Genomic DNA, 10,971 nt, shown 5'->3' with positions numbered 1-10,971 from the left:
TTGAGGTGATTTTAAATGGAACCAAGTGAAAATCTGTATACACACGAACCCATAGCTAACATTCCAAGCTTCTTGCATTATATCCTCAACCTCTCCTATAGTTTTCTTGCATTATATCCACATTTATCCCTTATATGGAAATCAATCCCTTCCATTAGAGTCCCTCTGTCGCTATTGACTTTTCGGTACCTGTCGAAAGGCATAGTTGCTTAGAGTTATGGCTAGTCTTTATCCAATAAAGGGCAATAATTAAGAATATTTTTACGTTAATAGTATATAACGTCCTATGTCAAGAATTTAGAATTCAAATTCGAAATTTGATGGCTTTTACATTCCTTTGCATCCTACATCTCTTGCGACATGATCACGCCATCTACTTCTCACTTCTTAAGAGTATAAATTATCCTCATAGACTAACACAAGTAATTCCAGTATGTTTTATTTTTAATCACATTCATCCTAGAAAAACTTCTACAAGAACACCCAATATAAAATTGCTTCAAGTAAAGCACGTTTAAACGTGGAGTTTTTAGGATTGAGCTAACAAAAAGGAAAGTGTACTCCTTTGTTCGGGTCTTACATATTATATTCCAAGACTTTGAAACAATGCAACCTAAACCACCATGCCACAGGTTGATTCCATCACCAACTTAAAGTATAACTCAAATGTTGAAGAATATGTTCTTGGCGATGAGATAAGAGGTTGGAATCCTAGTCAATGAAAAAAAAAATCTAAAAATATGTTGGTATCATGGATCATTCTTACAGGCCCAGGACCTTCTAAGTGGGTTGGTTCTTTAAATAAATAAAAAAAAAATGAAATTATTGAAACTCCCTAAATATTACATTTACTCTATAGTTTATATAAAAGTGATTGTAGTAATATTCTGTTTTTTAAAAAATAATAAAGTAATGTGAAATTATAAAATTGGAAAAAAAATGTCAATAAATCTCCTACCTTTTCAGAGAAACTCTTACCACAATAAGTGTTAAAATGACTGTACTAAAAGAAAGACAGCAAGCTTTTTGTTTGCGACTTTTTTTACATTTTGTTTTGTTGTGTGTTGATTAAGGGAGCAAAGTAAAAGACGCCTTTCCTTCCATAATTTTAATTCATTCCTTTTTTTATTTGTGTTAATTATGGTCTGTTTATGATTAATTGATGTGAAATTATTGTGTTTATATTTGTAGTATGTATTATTTATTTATTTATTTATTTCTAACCAATAACAATTAAACGCTCAAATACTTTAGATTTAGGATTTATAATCATTTATTTTTTTAAATTCTTTTTTAATTACGTGATTATCTTTAAAATCGTGTAAATTCTCATAATCATAATTTTATCTTAATTTTTAATTTAAACTTTTAAAATACAAAACTATATTTCATTTTTTAAAATTCAACTATATGTTATTGTTATGGTCATAATTTAATTAAGTATAATTGAAATTTAATTTAATATTTTATGGTTTGAAAATATATTTTAAATTAAAATTCTAAATTGGAGATATATATATATATATATATATAATATGTTTTTTTTTATTGAATTTGTAATAAGATGGAAGAGTCTTGTGAGTACTTGTCCGTCAAGATGTGAGAGGTACGGACCACGTCTCACAGTTCTTTGTTTATGATTATTTATTATTATTATTTTCTGTGTCCAACCACGTGTCTGTCTTCCTTTTTCTCTTCTCCCAGCCTTTCATAGTATATTTTTTATTTTTAGAAATTAAATCTGTAAATATTATTTTCTGAATTGTCTTATTTTGTTCGTATTTTTTATTTTTAGAATTTGATTAAAAATGTAAATGTTTTGAAGTTCAACAAATGACTACAAAAGGATGCAAAAATAAGTCCAATGAAAAGAATATATATATATATATATATATATGGTTAGCTTTTGTTTTAGCTTTTTAAAAAATTGTGTTTAATTTGTTTTATCACTTAATGTTTTAATATTTCTTAAGAAAATATTATTATTATTATTATTTGGCATTTTCAAACTTTGATTTGGATTTTGAAAATATTTATAAAAAAGTAATAGGTTATTGAATAAAGAAATTTATGGGTAGAAATAATGCTTAAAAAAAGAAATTTATAATGAACGGACAAGGTTTTAATTTAGTTTAATTGGGGTTAAGTTGAGTTGGCGTGTCAGATTGTTATAATTTTTTAATTATTTTTTTAAAAAATACTACTAATCCCATCTAATTTTAATAACTAAATTCTTATAAAATTAAAATATCAAACATTCACACTTCATGACAACGGGTTCCTAACATTTGTTACAAATGTCAAATAATCTTACAAGTAGGGTAAGATTATAAAATCCATTTTCGGATTGGTAAGGTTGAAATTCAATTTTCAATTTCTTAAAAATTCAACTCAACCTAAATAAAATTGAAAAAAAAAAATCTAACTCAACCCATTCCTTATAGTTTTGGTTTAGTAATTCTCATTGTTCAAGTCAATAGAGTTACATGAACACCCATGAGTGGACCTTGTTTTTTATTTTATTTTATTTTATTTTATTTCAATTTCTTTATAATAGTTTTCATTTTTTTTTAAGAAAAACATTCGAATTCTTATCCAAAATCCAAAAACTAAGTTTTAGAAGAAAAAAAAAATCTAATTTTTAAAATTTCCCTTGGATTTTGTAAAATTCATAAAAGTTAGGGAATAAAACAAACAAACTCAGTGTTTATAAGTTTAATTTAAAAAAAAAAACAAAAAACCTTATAAAATTCATAAAATTTGGATGTCATGAATTATCATATCCGTTACTATTATCGGATAGTAAAGTTTAATAGTCTATTAAACATGTCATATTGACAACATTTTGTTCGAGTATGTAATAAGGTTAGGGTTGAAACCTTTTTACAGCAAACACGAGAATTAGTGAATTTGATTCTCTGTCACACAAAGCACATGCATGCATGAATAATTGAGATGAAAACAGGATTAAAGCTTTTTTTAGTATGTAGAAATGGACAACCAAATAAAGAAATTGCAGTGAGTTTGGTATTGTGTTGGCCTCATCTTGTCTTTGTTAAAAAGACAAAGCCTCTTAAGTCATAGGGCATGTGGGAATATTCCCTTCCTTTTAAGCACACCACAATCTCTGCCACTAATTTTTGTGATACTTGCTATACACTATATGCCTCTTCTTTTAGCATTCATAACACTTCTTATTATAAGCACCAATTTGATAAGTAATATGCACCTCAATTCCTTTACTTTTACGAGCGTTTAGCTATGGAGTTATGGGAGCTACTCGTGTTTGTTCTTGTTCAAAATTTATCTAGGATTTGGATCAAGATTTAGAATTCAGATTCAACACTTGATGGTCTTAGTCTTTCAGTATTTCTTTGCATCTTGTGGGATATGGTCACAAAATTTATCTAGGATTTGGATCGAGATTTAAAATTCAGATTCAACACTTGATGGTCTTAGTGTTTCAGTGTTTCTTTGCATCTTGTGGGATATGGTCACAAAATTTATCTAGGATTTGGATCGAGATTTAGAATTCAGATTCAACGCTTGATGGTTTTAGTGTTTCAGTGTTTCTTTGCATCTTGTGGGACATGGTCACAAAATTTATCTAGGATTTGGATCGAGATTTAGAATTCAGATTCAACGCTTGATGGTTTTAGTGTTTCAGTGTTTCTTTGCATCTTGTGGGACATGGTCACAAAATTTATCTAGGATTTGGATCGAGATTTAGAATTCAGATTCAACGCTTGATGGTTTTAGTGTTTCAGTGTTTCTTTGCATCTTGTGGGACATGGTCACAAAATTTATCTAGGATTTGGATCGAGATTTAGAATTCAGATTCAACGCTTGATGGTTTTAGTGTTTCAGTGTTTCTTTGCATCTTGTGGGACATGGTCACAAAATTTATCTAGGATTTAGATCGAGATTTAGAATTCAAATTCAGCATTTGATGGTCTTAGTGTTTCTCTGCATCTTGTGCAACATGGTCACATTATCTATGTTTGATTCTTAGGAAAACTCTCAAGAGGTCATCTAACATTAAATTACTTTAAGCAAAGCACGTTTACTTTTGGAGTTCTTATGATTGAGCTACCGAAAAAGGAAGGTTGTAATAACCTATGCCCAGGATTTGGCACTGACCAACATTCCCTTGTGACATCGTCACTTTACTTACTCTTTGCTTTTAAGAATGAAAATTGTCCCTACCGACCAACACGAATCCGAGGATATTGTATCCTAGGAGGTCACCCTAAAAAAGAATTGCTCCATGCAAAACACGTTTAATCATGAAGTTCCTATGATTCCATGATTTAGCCATCGAAAATGAAAGTACATTTTGTCGGTAAAGGTAGTAACTTTCATTTCCTTTAAGTATTTTCTTTGTCATTCTATCATCAAAGATAGCTCTCATTCGAATGTGGTCTCTGTTAGTTCATGTGATGTTCCACATTGGTTGGGGAGGAGAACAAACCACCATTTACAAGGGTGTGGAAACCTTCCACTAGCAGATGCGTTTTAAAGCCCGAAAGGGAAAGTCCAAAGAGGACAATATCTACTAGCGGTGGATTTGGGCCGTTACAGTTCATGTACTCCTCTCTTACTCAGGTATCACAAATGTGCACCTTGTTTGTATAGGTAGCAACTTTCAATTCTTTTAACCCTTTCTTAACTATCATATCCTCATAATCGTTCTCATTTAAATATGAGAAAAACAAAAGAAAGGAACAAAATAGGTTGATTAGCTTTATTTCTTGTTTACATATGGCTCGTAATTCTAGCTGTCTTAATCACGGGCGTACTAAGCACTAATTTCAAATATAATCATGTTTTGGGATCAAAATTCAAATTCCTTGACGCCTACGAGATATTGTAGGATTTATCTTCAGATGTAGGTTTCCATATGATTAAATCTACCTCTTTTTCGATCCTGCCAAGAGGATCAAAGGTCCCTACACTTATCTCAAGACGTTCGGTTCACGAGTTAGACTCGTACAATCAAGAATTAAGCAACCGAACCAATCTCAAAACTAATATAAATTCATATTACATAAAACATATAAAATTCATTTTTTAAACAACAAAATTAATTTTTATAAATAAAAAATTTTAAAACCAAAAATGCAAAATAATAATAATAATAAATCTTCAAACTCTCTCCCACTTTTGGTTGCGTAAACACGACAAGAGGACAGATCGAGTGCTATTATCAAATCAAAGGACTAAAACCGACAAAAAAATAAATAAATAATAATAATAATAATAATTTGTTATAAAAAATGGTCCCCAACTTTCAGGCCGTTACATAAATTTATTTAAACATAAACAACCCTTCCAATTTACCTACCCTACAAAATATATATATATTTATATATTTACAAATCTTCTCGTATCTGTGTAAGTTTATTTGTAATATCTCATATTAGTTGAGGAGGATAACAAACCATCGTTTATAAGGGTGTGGAAACCTTCCTTAGTAGACGCGTTTTAAAGTCATGAGGGGAAGCGAGAACAATATCTGCTAGTGGTGGATCTGGGCCGTTACATTATTAGTAATAAATACAGTCTCTATTGGTATAAGACATTTTGAATAAGCTAAAAGTAAATCCATGAGAGTTTTAGACGCTCGTGATTTTTAACATGGTATCAAAATCATGTCTTCAACTTAGTCATATTGATAAAATTATTAAGTGTCGAATAAAAAAAATTGTGAACCTCGAACTTGAAGTCAAAGTGATTCAAGATAAGTTGCGTTTTTTCAAAGAGTATTATAGATCCATGTTCGGTAGTTATTATTTTATTATTTATTTATTTTATTTTTTAAATTTGATTTTTGGCTAATTTTTAGATTTTGTTTCCCGTAATCATTTTATTATAATTATTTTCCATTTGTATAAATATTAGGATTTTTTATTTCAATAATTATATTATATTGTTGTATTTACGATGAAACTAATATAACCTAAACTTAACTCGCATGCATTTTTAGTAGAGTTTCACAGATGATATTGTTCTCTTCGGGTTTTCTTTCAAGGCTTTAAAACACGTCTCCTATGGGAAGGTTTTCACACCCTTATAAATGATGTTTTGTTCTTCTCCCCAACCCAACCAACGTGGAACATTACAATTCACCCTCCTTCGGGACCCAGCGTTCTCGTTGGCACTCTTTCCTTCCTCCAATCGATGTGGTACCGCCATCAAATCTACCCCCCTTCGAGACCCAGTGTCCTTACTAGCCCACCGCCTTGTGTCTACCCCCTTCGAGGAACAATGAGAAGGTTGGCACATCGTCCGATGTCTGGCTCTTATACTATTTGTAACGGCCTAGATTCACCACTAGTCGATATTGTTCTCTTTCGGTTTTCTCTTTTAGGCTTCCTCTCAAGGCTTTAAAACATGTCTCCTAAGAAAAGGTTTCCACACCCTTATGAATGGTGTTTTGTTCTCCTCCCTAACTAACGTCGAATATTACATACCTGACTTTGAGCAAACATACAGACTAGAGTAATTACTTAACAACAAGATTTTTATAATTTAAAAACATAAAAATTGTTTTCAAAACATGTAAAACTCAACAATTTCTCGTTCTTTCGCGTTTTTTTTTTTGTCGTGCTTAATGATATATTTTAATTTTTTTTAAAAGTTCAAAGATATTATTAATACTTTTGAAAATTCATAAAAAAAAAATTAATGACATTTTTATTAAGTTAATCAAACAAAAACAAATTGTGTGGGTCTCGATTAATAATGATTGAGAACGAGATTGACTACCAACCCACTTAATAATCAATAGAATGGAATTGAGTGCCTTTTTAAGGATTACTAATTCGAGAATAGAACGAGACCCACGATTGATTTCTATTCCAAAATTTGTTAAATAATTGAGTAAATGAGGACGGAGGAGTATATAAATGATCTGGGATTATATCTGAATGATAACGATTTTGAAAATAAATAGTGACTAAAAAAACTTTAAAAAATTGAAAATCACTACTTATGTGAACCCGGTGTACCTTCCTTTTTGGTGGTTCAATTATAAGAACTCTTAAGTTAAACGAACTTTGTTATCGAATGTGGAATATAGATTTTGAATCCTAATCCAAATTTATTTTTATTTTTATTTTTATTTAAAATTTTGTGTTTATTTTCTCATCATTTTTTTAATTATTTATTATGATTTTTATAAATATCTTAAAATAAAAAACTGAATTCATAATAAATTTCAAAAATAAAAATACGTTTTAAATATTTTTCTAGTTTTAAATTTTTTTATTTAGATTTTTAAAATAGATAACGGAATAAAAAAAACTTAAAAACTAAAAATGGATTTAAATTTTTAAAACAAAAATAAATTATTATCAACCTAACCTAGTTTTTAAAAATTATATAAATGTATTTTTTTTTTTTTTTTCTAAAAAAGATTAATTATACATAGATTAATATAGGATAGTACGACGTCGTTATTACATTGGTACGTACAGCTGCGGAAACTTTCAAATTTGATAGACCTGTGTCGGTCACTTTCCGAATCCCACGTGGTGGAACCCACACTATCCGATCTTTCTAACTAATATATTTTTTAATTATTTTCTGATGCATCAAAAACAATTAAATTATAAAATTATCACGTATTTAGTCTAAAAAAATATTTTCAATTTTTTTAAAAATATTTAGTTGCAAAAAAAAAAAAAAAAAAAAAAAAAACATTAATATTTTATTTCAAAAATCATTGAATCTTTAATAATATTTAAAAAAAATACTTTAAAATTTTAAATGTTTTAATAATATTAATATATTTTTAACCTTAATCTATAAACGAAAATCGTCCATCTTATAAATTAAGATAAAACATTTTAATGTAATTTTTAAAACTTAATTATTTTTTTTAAACCTATAAATTAATATTTTTGAGTATTTTTTTAAAACGTATAAATTAATATTTTTTAGATTAAATGCAAAATTTATGATTTATTTATTATATATATATATATATATATATATATATATATATATATTTTGTTAATTCAGCTTTTTTAAAAAAAAAAAATTAATAATTTATTATTATTATTATAACTTAGAAGAGGAGACATATCTTTTTTTAATCATGATTATATTATAAAATAACATTTCTTACAAAAGGGTTACAAAGCTCAGTGTAAAAATTAGAAAACTTAAAATCGATAGTTACCCGTTAAAGTACGTTGTCATTTTTACTATAAATTTTTAGATGCTCCTCCCTATCGATCAAGCAGCGAAGTTACTCGTGATAAACTAAGTTTGAAGCTGCTATCTTTTGGTTCGAATAAGTCAGCTGGTTGAAGATTCAGTCCAGTAGATAGTAAGCAGTTCGTTTTAGCTCCCCAGCGAGAACGAGAAATAGGCGTTGGTTCGAATAATCATTAAAATGTAGGTCTAAGTGTCATTTTTTATTTTTTATTTTCGATTTTATAACATGTTTTAATAATTTAATTAAAGTATAAAGAATATTTTTTGAAAGTTTAAATTATTATATTAAAAAAAAAAGACCTCTTCCATTTATACCCTTGAACCCAAATTATAATATTCATTAAAGAAATGGAAAAAGGTAGCAGTGGGCCCCAGTTTATGTTGTTTTTTTTGGGTACCCTTTTGAGTACCGTACATCTCATTACACCTTTTTCAGTTTCCATTGAAGCTCTCTCATTATAAATATTGAATTCATCGCTTTCTTTTATTCTTCATCTTCTCCATCTTCTCCCATTTCTCCGATCTTCCGCCGTTGCCGGATTCTGACGACCTCCTTTCCTCTCCGATAACCGTTCCTCCTCCCTTTTAGCTTTTGTATGGCAGTGAGCTTGTTTTCGCATGACGTTTCTGATCTCTGTCTCGGCAAGCCAGCGCTGAGGCTGTTGTCTTTGTCCGCAACTGTCGCCGACGCCTTGACTGCTCTCAAATTCTCCGACGGTTACTTCGTCAGCGTTTGGGACTGCCGTTTGACGAAGAACGGTTGCGGTGGCGGTGATGTTGATGGTAGTGCTGACGGTGGTGAGTTTGAGTGCTGCCGATGCGTGGGGAAGCTGTGTATGGTGGATGTGATTTGCTATCTTTGTAGGGACGAGAATTTGTTGTCGCCTTCGGCTGCATTGTGTGCTCCTATCTCTGAGATTTTGCCACAAATTCCTGGAATCGTGATGCATTTGGAGCCGTCTGCTAGGTATAGAAATGAATCTGATGAAATTTGGATCTATATTTTTCCTTTCTTAGGATTGTTTCAATTTATTCTTTAATTAGTTCGTTTCTGAATGATTGTTAATGGCTGCGTTTTATTGATGTTTCAGTTTGAGTTTGATATTGATATTCTTCAATTAGGTTTCTGAAGTTTTGTCAGTTACTGATCTGAAATGAGCGTTACAGAACTTTTTTTTCAAACTCAGCTTTGAAATGTTTGTTTCTTTCCTTAGCTCTTCTACTTTTACTCTCAGACTTTATATGATTCTGAACTTGCAAAGAGAATATTCCAGCTTGTTAGATGAAGATAACTGAAGTCTCTGTGTTGATATTCCAGCTTGTTAGATGCCATTGATCTGGTTCTCCAAGGTGCTCAAAATCTTGTAGTCCCAATCAAGGCAAAGCTAGGAAGCAATTCAAGAAGAAAGCAGCTTAAAACCCCCACAAATGCCATCTATGGCGGCCGTGAATTCTGCTGGCTGACTCAGGAAGATATAATCAGATATCTCCTCAGCTCAATTGGCCATTTTTCCCCCATTGCTGCCCTCTCCCTTGACAACCTTGGCATCATCTGCACCAATCCCTTATCAGTAAACTACCACTCCCCTGCCTCCTCTGCCATTGGAGCCATATCCCGCTGCATTGCCAATCAAACCTCGGTAGCAGTCGTCGACGCCGATGGAATTCTGATTGGTGAGATCTCACCCTTTACCCTTGCCAGGTGTGACAAGGCTGTTGCAGCTGCGATTATGACATTGTCTTCTGGAGATCTGATGGCCTACATTGACTGTGGAGGGCCTCCAGAGGATCTTGTTAAGGTAGTGAAGGCTAGGCTGAAAGAGAACAACTTGGAAGGAATGCTGCAAGAATTCACTAATTCACCATCCTCAATTGGATCTCCATCTTTCACTTCTTCATCTTCTGATGAGGAGTTCTCCCCATCTCCGAGCTCAAGAAAGTACAGAAGATCATCAAGCTACTCGGCACGAATCACTCGTCGTTCCGAGGCCATTGTTTGTCATCCAAGGAGCTCCCTGATAGCTGTTATCATCCAGGCAATCGCGCACCGTGTGAACTACGTCTGGGTTATCGAAGACGACTGCAGTTTGATCGGAATCGTCACATTCCTTGATATGTTAAAAGTTTTCAGAGAACATTTAGAGACAAGTGAGTAGACAGACAGAGTTTCAAGCCATTTGGCTTAGAATTTTTGTATCCCCTTCCCCTTCTCCTTCTCCTACATTGTCTAGAATAAAAACTGAAAAGTCCAAAGCTGTGTGGCCAAGTTGAGACAATTGGGTTTGTGTTATTTGTGTTGTTTTGTTTGTCTATAAACTTTTGGGATCTTCATGTTTCAGGCATCTTGTGTTAAAGAAGCTTTGCAACAGAGAGTGCAGAAATGGAGATTTCTATGCGATCACTTTTGACCATACTTTATGCCTTTAAGAATGATGAGCTACCATGATTAATTAATTCAAGCAAACCTTGAGTATTGCAAAACTGAATAAAAGAAAACAAAAAGTAGCCCTTTTCCACATATGGGTTTACACCTCACCAGTCATTTGAATATTACTCGACTGTCGTCTTCATTTAATTTCGTGGGGTCGCAAATGAGGTGGATAATCTTTGTTTAGAAGACTAAAAATGAAAAGAGTCAGGGACCAAGATTATATTCTTCGACTCCATCTCCAACTCGAGTCGTCGCCATCTTAATTATTTATTTATAATTATATTATAGTAATGAAAACAATGTTATAATAATGAAAT

At 31.3% G+C, this 10,971-nt stretch overlaps 1 protein-coding gene across 1 annotated transcript; it reads left to right on the top strand.

Annotated features, from left to right (window-relative positions):
- The first annotated feature begins 8,700 nt into the window (after positions 1 to 8,700).
- On the top strand, positions 8,701 to 10,634 carry LOC111788757 (CBS domain-containing protein CBSX5-like). Its single transcript, XM_023669242.1, has 2 exons — positions 8,701 to 9,190; positions 9,542 to 10,634. Exons 1-2 carry the CDS (start codon positions 8,820 to 8,822, stop codon positions 10,377 to 10,379), a joined length of 1,209 nt encoding a protein of 402 aa, XP_023525010.1. The 5' UTR covers positions 8,701 to 8,819; the 3' UTR covers positions 10,380 to 10,634.
- The last annotated feature ends 337 nt before the right edge of the window (positions 10,635 to 10,971 follow it).

The sequence above is a fragment of the Cucurbita pepo genome, chromosome LG02 (genome assembly GCF_002806865.2).
Source record: "Cucurbita pepo subsp. pepo cultivar mu-cu-16 chromosome LG02, ASM280686v2, whole genome shotgun sequence".
NCBI lineage: Eukaryota > Viridiplantae > Streptophyta > Magnoliopsida > Cucurbitales > Cucurbitaceae > Cucurbita > Cucurbita pepo.
This window is presented reverse-complemented; position numbering and strand designations above follow the sequence as displayed.

Coding starts and splice junctions, on each gene's coding strand:
- LOC111788757 (XM_023669242.1), top strand. CDS start 8,820: ATGGCAGTGAGCTTGTTTTCGCATGACGTTTCTGATCTCTGTCTCGGC. Junction 9,191..9,541: donor CATTTGGAGCCGTCTGCTAG/GTATAGAAATGA, acceptor TTGATATTCCAG/CTTGTTAGATGCCATTGATC.